This window comes from Syngnathus leptorhynchus, chromosome 10 (assembly GCF_054491065.1).
Source record: "Syngnathus leptorhynchus isolate UIUO chromosome 10, UIUO_Slep, whole genome shotgun sequence".
Taxonomy (NCBI): Eukaryota; Metazoa; Chordata; class Actinopteri; order Syngnathiformes; family Syngnathidae; genus Syngnathus; species Syngnathus leptorhynchus.
In genome coordinates this window covers 5,612,926-5,631,054 of record NC_141204.1, presented here as the reverse complement: position 1 = coordinate 5,631,054, position 18,129 = coordinate 5,612,926, and the positions used below count along the sequence as shown (strand labels likewise).

The following is an 18,129-nucleotide window of genomic DNA, read 5'->3' as shown; positions in this document are numbered from 1 at the left end:
ACGGTCGAGCAATAATGATGTTATGATAGAAATCAAAATGATATGATTTAACATTCAGCCTTAAGGATGGCTATGTTGCTTCAAATGTTATTGCCTTGAAAGTCTACACTGATGCAATTTTCAGGGAGCGAAAGGGGCAACAAATCATCCCTTAGCACTTTGCTGGACTTCTGATATGAAACCTCAGGAGCCAAAACTAACTTGAAGGTAGATTATATAGATATTCTTTTTGAAAAAAAAAGGTTCTTCCAATAAAATTAGGTTTGCTTTGTAAAAATTGATTTTTCTGTCAAACCTCTTTACCAGTAAACTGAAATATATTTGCCAGTTGTGATGTGCAGAAAAATTGGTCATCATTCAGAAGAAAAAGTGTGTGGTGATGTTATGATGGAAATCGAACAGCAGCATTCAACCCATACTTGATTGATCAATAAATCAATATATAGGTGAGCCACAATAAAATTGGACCACACAGTCTCACATCAACCCTTTTCTTCCTGCCAATGATCGAATGGAAAGTATGAGCAGCAGGTCCGGTGGCAGAGGTGAAATATTTCTGGGAGGCTGCGAGGCCATCCCGTCCCAAGGAACTGCGACACAGCGGGACTGAACGGATGTGGTGCTAAGCAGATGGTAGAAATTTTGCTGACTTCACCGATTACGGGTGATGTCAGCATATGTTGAACAAAATGGGAAATCACAGCTCTTACGCCACCACACTTGATGGAGTTGGTTTTGGCTGCCTCCATTGTGCCTTTTAAGTGAATTGGGCTAATATATCCTTTCACTGTTGTGGCTCCAAAAATAACCTGTCCGCCCTATAAAGAAAGGCGAGGTAGAGATGCAGTCAGCCCCATCCCCAATCTCTTTCACTCCCACATTGCCGCTCGCTCGCTCTCTCTCGCTTTGCGTGACTCAAACCTGCTGATGTATTTCCAGGCTGAGCCAGACGGAGAAGTGGAGGCAGCCACTGACTTGCAGCATTATAAAGCCTGCGCCATGGGCGACAAAAAAAAAAAAAATGCTGAATATTAACAAGGTGGAGCTTAATCAGTTTCCAGAGGGAATTTTTTTCCCCTGATTGGAACTCTGACTGAGTGACAGTGCCAGACCTGGGTTGAGCTGGAAGCTATTTCTTCTCCAAAGAATTTCAAGGTCATTTTGCTGTCATTCAGCACAAGTGGATAATGAGGAACCCGAGAAAGAAAAAAAAAGCATTGGCATCCCATTTTCTTATCAAGGATGGGAAACAGCGCTTGAGGGAATATTAGAAATGTTGTGTGGGTGGTTGTTCAGTGCATGAGTTGGTCAAAAAACACTTGCTGGTGACTGAAGCTTAAAAACAAGGACAGAACGTGTTTTGCTGGCAGGAATATCCCAATCATATCAGTTTACAGATATTTAATCATTCGGCGTGTGGCATCTCATTAGAGAATAAGATTAAACTAGTTTCAGTTTAGATTAGAATTTATTCAACCTGTAATGAAATTATTTTGATATCATAGATTTGATAGATATTATACATATATTATACACAACTAGTCAAAAGTTCAGAGACACTTTGCAGTGCTGCTGAATGTTGAAAACTTTGATTGTTTAGTGAAAATTCTTTTTGGTATGGGAGGGGAAAAAAACAGTCAAGCAACCAATACTCTTCTCTTTTAGCTGCTTGAAAATAAAAATATTGAATCAGGCGATTGCCATGGTAGCAATTTGGTACGATGAGTCCTGATCTTCAAGATAATTTTCTCTAATCTCTTTGAATTAAAAACAATATATACTATATTGAGCAAACTGAAAAATCTTCATAGTATGGCTTTCATACGTTTAATGAAAGAAAACTTAGCAGTAGGCAATTTTGAATCGATGTTGATTATTTCATGCCAAGGTAAATGTCACAAAGATGAAACATCTAAGGCAGAGAAATTTGTCATCTCCACTCCTCGTAGATAAGGTAAGTTGATATGACCTTCTCCAAGGCCGCATCTCAAAATACTTGGTGACTACAGAGTTCAGGGGAGGCTAGTCAGACAGCAGACCTCATCGGGTACCACAACTGTCAGGTAAGAACAGTCCTTAATACCACAGCTAACAAAATCTTGGCATCAATATTTCTGTTCAAGTCTGTTTTGACACGAGAAGAGATGGCTTTACATTGGAATTGATTGACAGTCTGTTGTGTTGTACGAAGCCTCGTGCCACTGGGTTGAATGTCAAAGGATGACATATTGCTATCGGATAGCCCGGGTTTGCATCATAGCTCTTCTACAGAGTAGTGACAAGGTTAGAGCAAATATAGATGAAGCGATATGAACCTGGTCAGGTGAACCCTGTAGAGACAGCTCCTGGTGCTTGGCTGAACTTTTAGGATGACATGCAGTGTTAAATTCTGCTGCGCCTCATTAAACGTCTAAAAGAGAGGATGAATATTGCTGACTAAGAGCGCTAGCGAAACAATTTTTTGCATCCTTAATATTTCAATAAACACCCTCTAAAGGTTTGAGCTTTTGGAAAGATTTATATTCCGAGCCTGGCAGCGACAGCGTTCTTGCATGTGAGTTGGATCAACGTGACACAGCAAGTTGTGATGATCCATTAGGTTTGCGTCATACTGGAGTCAATCAAGCGCTCATCCCGGAGGCTAAACCGAGTCGGCGTGACAACCATAAGCTCTTATCTCGGAGGCGACGGGAAGGCCAAAACTGACAACACATGGGAAAACACCTGCACGTGCTTGTATCATTTCATTTCAATCATCAGTTTCAGCAGCAAAAAGTCTCGGAATAGCATTTTAAAAACGGTCATATTTTAATTATCTAATAGCAACGTCCAACTGCCCAGGCTTTCTTGCAATCAGCTAAGTGATTTGTTTGAAGACACTTCTCAAAAAGGTAGAGCAAGCACAGCAGTTGGCTTGTTAAAGATAGAAAGGAAATCACAAGATACGATACAGCAAGACATTTTTTTTGTATCATGTCTTTAAAGGCAATATATTAGGCCATTCCCAGGTGTCTGAATTAAACATCTGAATTATAGCTGAATAGTCTGTCGTGTCTCAGCTGAGCCATTTGCTCATCCTCATCCACCAAAGAGAGCATGGTGTTGGGTTAGTGTTGACGAATACATTCATCCGGTAAAACGTACTTGTCATTTAACACCCGAAGCACTCCAGAGACGCAAACAAGTGAATGCAAGCAATAAAAAAAAGTCACCTTTCCACAATATTGCCCATTCTAATCTTTACACAATGCGTTCAGCATCTTGTCTAGCAGGAGCTGAAAGATTCAAGTGTCTGAGACTTTTTCTAAAGGGCAGTTGATAAGAATCACAGCTGAGCCTCCTCTTTTGACCTTGCTGCCTAAGTAAGGGACAGACAAGATACACGGGGGAGTGCAGAAAAAGAGAAAATAAATGTTGGCCAAGAAATGGGGGTCTGGGTGGTAAATGGACTGGTTAATAGATGAAAGCGAGAGAGAAACACCGAGGTGCGATGAGTCATCGTGGAAAGACCTGCGGCGTTATGACGGGCCTCGACTGAGGGCACTGGAGAATTCATGGATGGGGTTAAACTCCAGACCTGTCATTTGACAGCTGTAAAATGTACCCCTGTGTGCTGTGGTAAATTAAAAACCACTAGAAGAAGGATCAATATGTGAAACAAAAACGTACAGTCAAGCATTGCCCTGCGGGAGGCGTTAAAAAAATAACCTTGATATGTGGAACAAAAAAAATGTAAACTTAAAGCCTTTTTTTTTTTTTGCAGTAGGAGAAAATGGTAAAATATGTCAGTCGTAACATGACATCAATGATAAAAGAATTAAAAGCAAACTTCGCTTTGTTCTTATACAGAGAGACTCACCTCCAACAAGAAACTGCAATCTCCAGCTACACGTTCACCGACACGATTTATTGTTTTTAATTTTTACGATTAACGGTGGGTAACTTCTTTTTACACATTGGATGACAGTTAATTGGCCTTAACAGTTAATAAAGGGCTTTTGATGACAACAGCAGATTAATTTTATTTCCTATGGGAAAACACGCTGAGTGCACCAACCTTCCGATGCCTTTTCTTTCCATTCTACTTCTCCACTTCCATCTTTTAGACTTTTTCTACCTCTAAATTATTAACCTCACGGGATTAATAAACCACACACATCCTTTCTCAAGTGGTAGCATCCCAGGAAAAGCGAGACTTTACACAAGGGAACCTGTGACCATGGCAACCGTAAATCACCAGCAACCTGTGCTTGCAAATTACAAGCTGGATTCAAATAACAATAACAAACGACCAGTTGATTGCATGAAGCGATTAAAGCAAATATGCACGCTCATATTTCATATGCGTTCATAAAATGCCAAACACATTTCTGGGATTTATTTGGCATAAATAAAACTGCAATACGACAAACAGTAAGATCTCAGTATGCTCCGTGTATATCACGACCATACCAATACTTACTTTGCATCAAAACGACAGGCTCAAATTGATCGATACAAATACGATTATATGCAGAGAACCGCACCCACCGGCCCCTCACTGGATTGGAGACATCAATATTTCATAAAGATCACTTATGGGGAAAAAAAACCCATGGCTGTCCTTTAAGGCAGTGTTTTTGTGAATTTTCTCAACCGGGAAGACGTTGGCGTGCACTTTCTCCCACTCAGTCATTCCGCTGCAGGGTTGCTTGCACGGGCATAAGCAACTATTCATCACCATTCGGAGGATGCAGCTTTATGCCAATTGGATTGCTATTGATTGAGCTGATAAATGACGGCAAATGAACGGATAAGGCGGCTAAACAAAAACAGCGGAGAGGAAAAGCAGGGGACACAGAATTTGAGTTAAGGAAATATGGGCTACTCGCCTCTGCTGTTGACTTTCATTACTGCGGGAACACAGGCGGATAGCAAAAGGAGCGGTGAAAAATGGATAGATTTGTCCGTGTCCACTGCTGTTAATTTACGGAGAAATTGTCTGGGAATGCGGCCATCGATTGCTTATTTCACACAACAACATGACTGATGGGCTACCAGAAAGCAATTATTTTTTTATTTTTTGCTGGACAGCCACTGACTGTGAGAATGGAGTGTGTCATGTATTTGTCAAGGATGCAGTTGTGTTCTTCGTTTGTATTCATTCATACCACATTTGCAGGTTTTAATGAACAAATAATGTAGCGTGATGCGATACAAAGGATATATTAAAGTTTAAATTCTTTGTCTTTTATCAACACTGGTCGAGAGGTTTATCAAAAAAAGTATTAAAACAATAAGTGAGTAAGTAAGTCAATAAATAAATAAATAAATAAATAAATAAAGATAGTTAAACTGAAAGATATTATTTTACAACTGTGCTCAGAAGCTAACACAGTGTGAGCAGAATTTTATTTTCTTTATTTCATTTGCAAAAGGATTCAAATGAAATTATAAGACATTTCTGAAGCGTGCAATTCAACAAAATAAAGCAATACCGCATACTCCAATTTTTTTCTAGGGTAAGTAAATTTAGGATGTACATCAGAATTAGAAATTATCAGAAATCTTGGACACACTTTTATTTGTGACTCATAACCCAAAGGCTCATTTCCATTGGTCATCCCCCTGCCAGAAGGACGTTTCAACTCTATCATATTCCCGCGTGCTCCCTTAAGGCTCGGGGACAATTTGCGGTGGATTTGTTTTGTTGTACAACTTCCTCATGAATTCCCCCACACATGCTGGGCTCCCTTTGGCTGGACATATCCACTGATGCAAAACCCTCAAGTTTGCAACGGGGCCATACATTCAAAAAGAGCGGCCGGCGCAGTGTGGGATGCCGGCAGTTATTTTCATGTGGAAGGATGAAACCGTTGTCACGACGCAGGAGCTGAGGCTGTTTTGACAGCTGTACCCATGCTGAGGAGTATGCTGACAGCAATAAATTAGTTACACACACTCAACGGGAAAGTGTAATCAGTGAGGCTACAAACACAGTCGTGAGTTTACACACACGGGCAAGCAAACAGGGATACAGCTGCTTGAACACACACATTCAGTAAGCAGAAAACATACTCTACAGTCCCTAGTGATAGGAAAAGGTATCAGAGACACACACGCCCAAACAAGTCAAGGGTGCAAACTGAATTTGTCAAACTGTCGATCCAATGGTGTAAAACAATGAGGTGCACACCAGTGTGGAAAATACGGTGAATAGCGACAGCTGTTCTCGAACCAGGAAAGTGGTCGAGAACACTTTCACACCAATTTTCTCCACAACGGGACGTATGGGGACACGTAGCCAAAACAATAAACCGCAACAAATGCAGAAGAAATGAACCACTGCAGTCCTCAAATTAGGATTCTACATGTATGACCATTTTCACATTCACTCGTCTGCCAAAAACCAAGAAGGGCCATCTGTTTGGTCAGACAAAGTCATTTCAAGTTTTCCTGGCAAGGACAACAAAAAATAGAAAGATAGAGTGACAGATGTGGTGTATTTGATCTCATATAGAAAATGAGGGTTGATATGCAATGTTTGGGTTGATGGGAAGGCGGAGGGATGACCACGGGCTTTGCGAACAGATGGTCCCCGGTTGCCGCCCAAGATCCCATTAAGAAAGATGGCGGGACCTGACCTATTTCTGGAAACGACCATGCCGTGCAAATCCACCGCGCGGGGAAAATAGTGCAAAACATCCACGTCCGTAGGTTATAATCCTGTTTTTCTTGGACATTACCAGATTACATACATTATGGGTGGAACATTAACACATGAATCAATTAGTCCCAAAAAAGAACATCAGGCCGCTTGCAGCTGTCCAAAGGGAAATTTCCTTGGACGGCCTGCCCTTGGGAGCTTAATGAGGTCTATCTGCAAAGCAAGCAGAGTGATTCCCCCGTCAAGAGTTTGATGAGGCATCGAGAGGTGCCGTGCCTTTCCACCTACATGTGTCCCCTTTTGAGTGAACAGCTGCTCACAGGGCTCTCAAAGACACTTCCTCCTTCGACTGCGAGAGGCACTCCATTGCTAAGTTCCTTCCTGCTTTGCATAAGACCACAGAAATGGCACTTAATTCACCTATCGGTTCATTTCCTTCGCTATTTCGGAGGTCACATGCGATTACTTTTATGACTCTTGATGTCTGTCGCTATGACCCTGAGCTCAAAGTGAGCTGAAAGCCACACTACAGATGCTATTAAATATTTGATGTGGTGCTACAGTCCCAAAAAAAGGGATAGGCCAAAAACAAAGACGCCCATAGACGAGGCTAATGCTAGCATCAATCTTATCCCGGCGCACACGGGGTGACGGCACCTTATTGAAAGGAGATATATGGCGTGTTTCTGTGTGACACTGAACGGACTATTAATGAGAACTTTGACATATGAACAGTAGGCGGTTACAATTCGTTATCAGCACAAGGCACGACGACGGACTCGTAAATTGGAATCCGAACTGTAAATGGCTGTGTATGCCAGAGGCTCTTTTCTTTATTGTCACTGCGTCCAAAGTCTGAACAATGCTACGAGCCTTAAAAGGGATCTGCTCTACTAGCCTTATTGCTAATCACCACAATGAGCTGTTTCTCATGCAGCACATGTCAGATCGTAATGGTTATGCGCCGTGGGTGGATATTTAATTCCACTCTCATCAGAGCCGACCGGTTGGGCAAAGTCAAATCACGCATCACGGACGGGCAAAAAAAAGGAGGTTCTAACACCACTTGATCAGCACGGCGTGGCGGATTAAAATAAGAGGAGAGAGGCAAAGCCTCTGGATTTGGACTTGTTGGTTATTCAGTCGGTGAGCCTTCGGGTACGCTTGGTCTTTCATCGGTAGGGAAGTCATCAAGGCAAATTAACAAGAAGGATTTTGTTTGTTTTGCCAATGAGGCTGAGGCTTATTTCTAATATATTCTGAGTTGGGTTTAAAGTTTGTCCGCAAACCTTTGACGGGAATTTTCTATGCTTATATTGCTCAACAGTTGACAGATTGACACTTAGATTCAAGTCAATAAATGACCAAATTAGCAGAAGCACCTCGTGGTGAAATATTTTCCAAAAATATGGTCACCATCCTCGAGATAGCAAAAGCACAAGTGACGTGTCAATTAGAAAATTCATCAAATGCTTTGGAAAGGGTGGAAGGCGGCATCTGCTTAAACGATAAAATGGTGACGAGCGGACATTCCAGTTGATTTTATTGAACTTGAGCAAGAATTCACATAATACGGTCAGAAGTAGGAATGCTGCAATACAATAGAGCATAGTTCAGACTATACATTAAAGGTTGTTTTGACCACAATTATCTGTAAAGAAAAAACGGTTGTGTCTCATTAAGGGTTCCTCGGAATTTTGCACCCCAACCTATCGATAGTTCGACACAGTCTGGTGTGTTCCAACCGAGTATTAACATGCATCTTTACATTGGATCTCATTGATCCTCAAACAAGGCGGTAGGTAGCGACATATTTCCCGAGCCTGAAAATCAAAGCATGAAAACAGAAGAGTGTGCTTGCAAGCAAGGCAGGTTACGTTCCACTCTTCATCGCTTCCAGACGGGAACAGCTGTTTTTTTTTTCTACGAAAACCTGCTGCACTGTAAACAAAAAGACCACATTGGATTAGTTCTGACTGCAAATTTGTTAAGAAACATGCTAGGGTTAAACATCAGGCAGTCCTTGAGTGTGGCTCAGGTGTTCCCGAAACTCCACCTGAGTGATGAGATGTGAAAGCGCTCTCAACACATCCTGAGTGCGGCTCCACTTGTGACTGCATCATTCTGATCAACAACACCTTGGGCTTCTTTGCTTCTTCCATTTGGACCGAATGGAGTCAGCATCAAGTTTCTTTAATCCCACCTGTGTGTGTTTTGCGTGTGTGTTGCAGACACCCCCTTAATGTCAGATGACTGAGCCCCACTATACAGCAGTTGCTATGGTTACCGGCCAGGTTCTGTGTACATAGATTCTCGTTGCAATCTTGATCTGCACTGAAACACTGACGGGAGAGCACGAGTCTCACAAACATCACTAAGCCACCTACACACACACACACACACACTCACGGTGGATACACAAACTATCGAGCAAGTGTGTGTAGTATGCGGACAAATCCGAGCGTCCGCAAATGTACATATCCAGCCCACATGAGGAGATACTCATTCACCTACACAGTGAATTCACCAGCATATATTTTTACGTCCGCACACTTTCTGCTGCACGTCATTACATCATCTATACAAATTAGGGGGAAAAAAACACTTTGTGGTCCCTATTGGATGTTACATACTCATTTGCGTATCCCGTAAAGCAATCGGCATCAGATTCCTCTCCAGCTCTCCCCCTGCCGATGCGTCTGTCATTGGCTCATATACATTTATGCATAGCGGCTTGATGGAGCTGGAGCTTCGAGGCGGGGTACGAGATGAAAGTGTGAGTCCGTGCCAGTGGATGAAAGAGGGGCTCATTTTGTAAATTGACAGCTCCCCATAGGATTCTTCATATTCCACCCTGCCAGCACCCCCCCCCCCCCCCCCCTCTTCAATCCCTCCCGGTTTCCTCACTACCCTGGCCAAGTATTAAGCAACTGTCACATTACAGCAAACTTCAAAGTGGCGGCTCCTGAAATTCCATTCACACTTTGCTCATTTACAACTGAGCAGAGTTGATTTGTTTAAAATTGCCCTCCAGTGTGAGTACCATTACTTTAGAATAAAGACACTCAGGTAAAAGCAAAGTATTTTCCTAGTCCGCCGTGATTCAAAGAAATGAGTCGCTTTGAAAACTTACCTTTTGTGCGCAGCCAGACATGTCCTGGGTCTGATTGGTGAAATGGCGTTAAAATTTCACTAGTGGTTCCATTGAGGTGATGAGTCCGTGTCTTTCCTTGGACAGCAAACTAGTGGATGAAACTGAACTAACAGCATCTCTGCTGGAGGCGACCAATTACTGCACTCCATTTTCCTCAATTGCTACAATAATTCCAGTCTAATGGCCACATTCTCCATCCAGCCTGTCGCAAGCTACCATTTCATGGTATGTTTTAAATCGTTAGCCAAAGAGACTGCTATTAGGACCGCAATGAGACATATGCAGTTGGTTAGGCAATAATTGGGACAGTACTATTAAACCATTTCATTAAAAAAATCTTTTGTTCTTCTCCGCCACGCACGACTCACATTGTTAAGGCTCATCTCAAACAATTGGGATCACGCATACTCATTTGAAACTTCATCGGGTACTCTAATGAGCTCTGATGTACGATGATGCTCACTTTTGATTGACACTGCCAGAATCGCATTAATTAGCACTTGAACATGAAGGTGCTGTGCATAAAATAGCCATCATTCCTGAACGTCACACTTTTATGAAACCTCTTCAATCAAGGCTTAAAGTCGACAAGCCAATCACATAGGGACTGTTTAAAATCATTTCTAATGTACTGCGATGAAATTTCAATTTACAGTGTCAGCTTGCTATCTCCCGCTTGTACTTGTATAAATTTGCATACTGTAAGCATGCTCACTCATTGGTTCAGTTGGCAGAGTAAACACCACCTTGTACAACAGCATGCCGCAAGTCAACTATAATTGCTAATTGGGCGGCGCCGGCCAAATCAGCCTTTCAGCCAGAATTTGACATAAAAATTAGCTTCCCTATGGAATCTAATAACATCCCTACAGTGTCGGGTGGCGATTCATCCAGACTATACATGATGTGGATGACAAATTTATTATGATCTGAATTAGAGTTTTCTTTTCGTTCAGTGAACCAAACTGTTTTTCTTTTATGCGTGTTGAAAATTTATTCAAGAAGATGCTTGAGGGTAAAGCGTGAAATAGCGCTAATTATAACCTTAGTTGTATGTCAAAGACAAAACTCAAAGGTATACAGAATTCATCCAAATTCTAAAGTGTAAATATAAACATTCATAGCGCTAGGGTAAATATTGAGCGAAGCCATTCTGGGCCAAAGCCAACTTGAATGTGTGAGATCAAAATGAAGCACTTAGCTCCAAATGTGGTTGTCACTGCACAACATATTGCTCAGGAATTTGAACGCAAAGATTTGGGGATAGTTACATTTTTAAATGGGGGGAAGAAAACAACTTACCAGAACTCTGCCGGTGAGAGTCTGGGCAGAGATCATAACGCCGGCCCAGTCTTTGACCGAAGTCATCCATCCCACCTCACTGGCCGGGACCTCCTCCGTCTTCTCATCAGGACCCTTTAGCGCCCTGTCTGCTGCCTGACTGTTGGCGGGGTTGTTCACTTTCTGAGCCTCCTGGAAGACAAAAAAAAACCTTTATTATTAAGCACCAACAAAGAAAAAATAAACAGAGACTGGAACAGTCGTGAAATCATCACTACACTTGTCATCTTGGCCACACGAGCTCCTGAAACAACATCTTTGCTTCATGGGGAAAGCTTCAGTAAACACATCCACATTCATGATGAGCTAAAAAACCTCTGAGGGCGGCAAAGAAAGAGCCATCACGCCATAATGGCATCCATCTGCGTTACGCCACACACGTGTGCGTGTGCTTGAATGGGCGCTTATTAGATAATGACAGAATGATACATAGTAGTTGTTCTTTTCATTCCGCACATATGCTTCTTTAAGTTAATTGCTCCTTGGGGTGACTGTCATGCAGGCTTTTCAATGCTAACTCGAGCATGCGGGACAGAGAGGAAAAAAAAAAACGGTCATGTTGCAACATTCTTGCACCTCTTTGGATTTATGCAAATGTCACTCGGCATATATATTGGAGGAGTCTTAGAATTGGAATCGTTTTCAAGATAGAGGACAGTGGCCCCATTCAGATGATATTGTGTTTGACCTCAGAGGTTCTGCAGTAAGTAGATTTAAAAAAAAAAAAGAGGGACTTTTGACTGAGAACCAAATGGACCAAGTGACCCGATGGACAGACCATTATGGATCTCTCAGGCCAAACAGATCAAACCAGACATACAACCTGCCGCGAGTACTTGACTAAATAGCGCGCTGCTATTACAGATGAGCCCGAGAGGTTGCTCTGTCCATTTCAAGAGGATTGTCTCATCAAATTGGATTACATTTGATAATGGTAAGGCATGGACACAGCTGCCATTTTCCTAATTTGATTCCCACCCCCAGAACAATGCCAATAAACTAGCCCTAAAAGAGCCAGACTTAGTCATTAGATCATTATCTGCTCTTGCCACAAGGCCTCCATCTTTAAAACGCCAGTAGCTAATTTGTTTATTTATGCTTTATTTGGTTATTAGTGTTGGGGGACTCAGCCTCTAAGTGTCATGGAAGCATGTAATCAAACACGATTCGATTACTTAAGAAAGTTGTTTTGGGCTACTGGAACGGAGCAGAGAAAGTCTGAACCAGACCTATTATTCAATTATTTTGACAACACATTATAAAAGAGTAAGCAAAAATGTTGCAATCTTGCAAACACTCATTTGATAGTGACAAGATGATTTCTAAATATCCCAATTAAATGTGCAACACCTTCCAACACTGTGGTTTTTGCATTCTCAGAAGTCACAACGCAACTAGCATTTGTCTCGCTGGTCACATGATGGAGCACTCCGTGTCAAGTGTGTGTGTGTGCGTGTGTGTGAGAGTCTAAGGTTTCACTCGGATTGGCCGCACGCCTGCTCCAAAGCAGCCCAAGCATGTTGTGGTAGCGATGTCGATGCCCTGCACTCATTTCTTACCCGTAGACGTTTCATAGACAAGAGTAGCTTTCAAGCAGATCATTAAAATGATTCATTAAAACAAAAATGTTGGATTTAAGCACGGACTTTTAGGTTTCAAATTTCATTTTATTTCCTTGAGAAATTACTATTCATGAATATTGCTTGAAACCACAATCAACAATTAAACATTCCCTATCTGAATTCAATTGGACAAAGTTACTTTAAAAGTACCGTATTTCCCGGACTATAAGGCGCACCTAAACACCTCAAGTTTTCTCAAAAGCCTTATAGTCCAGTGCGCTTTATATATGGACCAAATTCCTAAATTTAAACTGGCCCGAAGTATTGTGTCATGAAATCAATCTCAGGTGGCCCGCTGAAGACTATGAATCATGAATCAAAAAGACTATGAATCATTATTTTGAAAAAAAAATGAAATAAAAAAGATAAAATGGAGAATGATTTGATTTGGATTAAAAATCTGAAATGATGCATTAATGGTGGGCCTTAAAGTCCGGTGGTGCGCCTTATATAAGGACAAAATTAAAAAATGGGCCATTCATTGAAGGTGTGCCTTATAGTCCGCTGTGCCTTATAATCCGCAAAATACGGTAGCTCATGACAGGGAGGATAAGCTAGAACAAAAATAATAAAGGATCTTAACTTCTTTTAAGATTTATTTATTAAAATTATTTTGAGGGTGTTTTTCATCCCTAAACAAGCTAACAATAATGGGTTTGGCGGACACCTGAACACAGGATGCTAGCATGGCACATTCGGCATCAGTGATGCGTTCAGGCGTGTTGATGCGTGCGTGCCAGCTGAGGAGGGCAACATGAATAACGCATGTAGTCACCAAGCGATGGCTGGACAGATCAGAGAAGACAACGTAAACAAAAAATTGTTTCTAGTTCATTTGAGGGACGGCGATGTGGCCTGAGCCGAGGGAGGAGAGCAAGCGGCCTGCCATGGGAGAATCCATCTGCCGGCTATATATACACACCTGTGATGTCAACATAGTGACGGGGTGTGGGTGGGAGTGGGAGAGGATATGGCCGCTAGCAAATTTTTTCAGATCCAACCTCAAATTGGACACTACTTTTTTGTTGATTATTCACATCTTGTGAATTTTTTAGACAATTCATCTTGCAGGTCAGCTTAAATAAATCCTTCCATATGAACACGAGGCTCGCGCTATCTCCTTTTAGAATTCCCATTTTTAAACACGTATTGAGTTCATATTGCTCCTTCAAGAGGCGTCCCCATAACGGGAGCCGTGAACACAGTTAATATTAGGATTGCACCAATTAGCAGCATACACAGGGGAGGGGAGGCAATAATGAGAAAGGAATAGAGACCAACAGGGATGGAGAGAGAGAGAGAGGTAAAACATGACACAGGGAGGGAGACAAAATAGGAACTGACAGTAGGAAATCTACAGGACGGGGTAACGGAGACCGGAGACGGATGAGGTCAAAATGTCCAAAAGGAGAGAGCGACACAATGACGGAGCGAGGTTGACAGCGATAACCTCGCAAATTATGCCAACAGAGCGAAAACAAAAAAAATTTGCAATGGGGAAAATACAAAGCTGATTCAGAGAAAGAGCCTCATCCTCATCGTTAAATTTAGCTTTTAAGAGTGAGTGACCGACGGCCGCCCATGTGATCTAACAGGACTTGGCTTTAGTGCAGCTGTTCCTCTGGCTTTCGTCTGCATCGCTGGGGAAAACTCTATTCCAGTGTGGGCAGCTATTTATAGACTCACCCGGGGAGACAAGAAACGAGCAAATCTCATAACACGCTCCGTTCGCCCTGTTTGCTATTTTAATGGCGGTACAGTTACCCGGTGTCCCTGGGTTACAGGCCAACACTGGGTCACAGCGCAAAGGGACGAGAGACGTAAATGCACACGCGCTCGGGTGGAAGGCTGAATCGGATAACGTCGTGTATGGAAACTGGAAAGTTTGTTTTGAACCAACAGACTATTCAATTGTCTGGATGTGGCAAAAGTTACAAGACCCCTCTCGTCCGACAACCGGATTACCGTGGATGTTGCCATAGCAGCACTTTTTACCAGAACACAATAAACACGTCTAATACTTTGGCAAGTCAGTAATACTACAAAAGCTCTTACTTTTTAATCTATCTAGTATCATAGCAACATCATAATAACAGGAGCCACTCATGTCACGTGGAAGCAAAGGGTAAATTGTTGCCAGTCTAATGCAGTTGGATATAAAATGAGGATCGATAATTCTCAATCCGCCATTTATTTTCAAACGGGTCAGGGGCAACCAGTTTGCTGCTAACATGATGTATCATGCTAAATTTTATTTGGAACGTTTAAAAAATGTAAGCTGTTTCAGCAAGTGCAAATCTTGAGTGAATCAGGCCCCTCCAATACCGTTCACAATCTCAGGGTAGCCATTTTCTGTGTCATCCATACATACCAACCGAGTCAATCATACCAAAGCTGAAAGGTTAGGGTTCTTCCGGTCCTATATTCAGGCCAGAGCGGGATTGGATATTTTGTGGATGGTGAACTAAATAGATGACATCCGCCAGCAGAATCGTTTCAACTCTATCAACACACAAGGAGAGGAGGGCATTCTGTCTTCACAATAGCCGGACACTAAGTACACTTTAGCCCCGTTCGCGAGGTTACTCCCGCCGCTGGACAGAAACAATCACGGCATCACAAAGGAAGCCTGCCGGCAGAGGATGTCGGTGATGCACATTCTTTTATGACCCTCCACTAAAATAGAAGTCACTTTACTCCTCGACCAAAAGAAGTGATGCGTAAGAAAGAAAAATCTTGAATGTAGCATCCGGTTGAATTAAACCGCGGACTGCTCCTCTCCCATTGATACAATCTTTAAAGCTCCAGCGGCTCTGGGCTAAAAATAGGCGACGCTGTGAATTGTGGGGCATTAAAAAGGTCAGCGCTCGTCATCCATGACATCTTTGAATTTGATCATTTTGTCATCAGAAAATAGATTGGAAGTAGCTTAAATGGGTGGGATGAAGTTTAGACAAAAAAACTCAAGCTGACATTAAATATTGGCTAAAAGCCAGGAATGAATTTATGGAATCCATTAGAAGACACCCAAAATGATTTACAAACAAATGCAGAACAAAGACGAACAATGATGAAAGATTCAAACATGCAGAAGGCTTTCCTCAAGCCAAAACCTCTTAATGTTTGTCTTAGATGAAGGCGGATTCATCAAGTTGAGTTTTAAATCTGAGAGCGGACGGTAAATCTCAAACCGGGCGTTCGGAAACTTCATCCCGGATGAGAAGATCACAGAAGAACATACTAACTAATTAGTTACAAGCTACATAAGTGAGTTTTCCGAGCCCCGCACGATAACTTGCAGTCTCTCGAGCTGATTGTTGCTCTGCTTTGACTGCTTGTGACAGCGCATGAACTCATCGGGTAAAAATCCAACGCGCCAGTAATTTATGGCCTCACGCAGGCAGGCAGTGAAAACAAATAATGGAGCAAATAATTACATGCAGACGGAGGCGTGCAGTTTTAACGAATGACTAGGCAGCGAGAGAAAAAAAGATAAAGATTATTCACGGGAAATCATCCCATAGACAAAAACAAATAACATCCGTTTGTGTCCGAAGTAATAAATTGTAGGACGCGTTTGTCTTTGTTGCAGTGAATGTTATTCCATCACAGAGAATAATCAGACACAAAGATGCTTCATTAACAAGCTGAGATATGATTCTCGAAGGAATACAATAAGTCTCACGATTCTTGAATGATATTCCAATATGAACGTTTCATGTTGCAATAACATTTCAAATATTGATGATATTTTCCCAAACAAATCAGCAGCATAATGATCAAATATTGAGTGCCACACTAAAGCTTTTTAAATTGTCATCACCCACGAAGCAGCCATCTGTTCCATACCACCTTGAAGGTTGAATGTTTTCCATGGTCCAACACAATAACCGCTTTCATCCCTTCAAGGTCGCTGGACAATTTTCCGAAGTGTGGCGCGTCCGCGTGGGAGTAAATGTACAGTATAGATGTGTACGTGCGTGTGCATATGTGTGTATGACTGATTTCTATTGCATCAAAATCACTTAGGTGATGTATGAATCAGAATGTTGGGCCTTATAAAATGGACCTGAAAAGTGTGATGGCTGATGGAAAAACAGAACAAACTCCATCAATCATCTGTCCTTCAAGCTTGCGTGCTTCGAAAGAACGTTCCAGAAACTTGATGCAATGTTGTTCAAAGACGTCAAAAGAATTTTCTTTTCTTTCTTTCTTTCTTTCTTTCTTTCTTTCTTTCTTTCTTTCTTTCTTTCTTTCTTTCTTGCTTTCTTGCTTTCTTTCTTGCTTTCTTGCTTGCTTGCTTGCTTGCTTGCTTGCTTGCTTTCTTTATCTATTTATTCAAATAGAGACAATGCACATTAATGAAGAATTGTTATGATGATGATTTTTTTTAAACTACATTTTTATATCATCTTTTATTTATTTTATTTTTTTATTCTTTTAGTCATTCGAATAGAGGCAATGCAAATTAATAAATCTTTAAGAATGATAAGATTTTTTTAAAACACTACATTTCCATATCATGCCTATTTTTCTGATTGGTAAACTATTTTTAGAAGCCTGCACATACTTTGAATGCCCTTCATCATTTTTTCATAATGTTTAATTGGGTGTTTTCCCTCCCCCAAGATAGTTTTAAAGGGTCTGTAAAAAGGTCTTAGGGGAACTAAAATTAGAAACCTCAATTCTTAAAAGGTCCTTAAAAGGTTTCTTCCTCCTCCAGTGGATTTAAAGAAGAAAAAGCAAAACAAGTCAAGTGCTGTCTCCACGCTGAACCCGATCAGCCTGGCACCCACCTCTAATGAGCTTCCCTCCTAAACGCAGCTTTTCTCACACTCAAGCAGACCGAGAGCAAACACGCTACCGGCGGACAGGAGGCGTCGGTTGCTTTACGAGCCGAGGTTGTAGCTTTTTGCCCTAATTGGCTCCATGCTGTCAAACTTGCGCCGATCAATGAGGCTGCTTAACAGTTAGAAAGAGCAATGACATCTTTTATGGCGACAGAAGCAACTCGCTTGAAGTAAAGGTGCGCTTACAGAAAAAATATAGAATTACTTTATTGTCATTGTACAACTCATGTTCAACAAAATAGAAATATTCTACCAGAGAGAAATTCAGTGTCTTGCTCTAGGACATTTCCATATAGTCACCAAGGATGAGGATCGAACTCACAACCTGCAAATTGGGTGACAAAAGATCTACCACTGAGCTATGTAACCTTTGGATAATAACTTATATTGTGGCCTTGGCTATGTTAAGATGAGTAAGACTAAGCTGGTCCAAAAAAAGTGTTTACTTATTGTAGTTAGTTTTGTAAATGTTACGAGAGGAAAAAAAATGTTTCCGAGACCTGTCCTTGATTTGAG

The 18,129-nt window shown here is 41.6% G+C and overlaps 2 protein-coding genes across 2 annotated transcripts in view; one reads left to right on the top strand and one right to left on the bottom strand.

The window, feature by feature from the left end:
• Positions 1-18,129, bottom strand: part of LOC147050099 (calcium-activated potassium channel subunit alpha-1a) — a 105,338-nt gene that overhangs the window by 69,068 nt on the left and 18,141 nt on the right. Inside the window, exon 2 of the mRNA XM_085922108.1 lies at positions 11,103-11,273. Within this exon, the coding sequence (XP_085778234.1) occupies positions 11,103-11,273 (171 nt within the window). The remainder of the gene's footprint in view (positions 1-11,102; positions 11,274-18,129) is intronic.
• Positions 1-18,129, top strand: part of lrmda (leucine rich melanocyte differentiation associated) — a 266,124-nt gene that overhangs the window by 244,918 nt on the left and 3,077 nt on the right. The window lies entirely within an intron of this gene.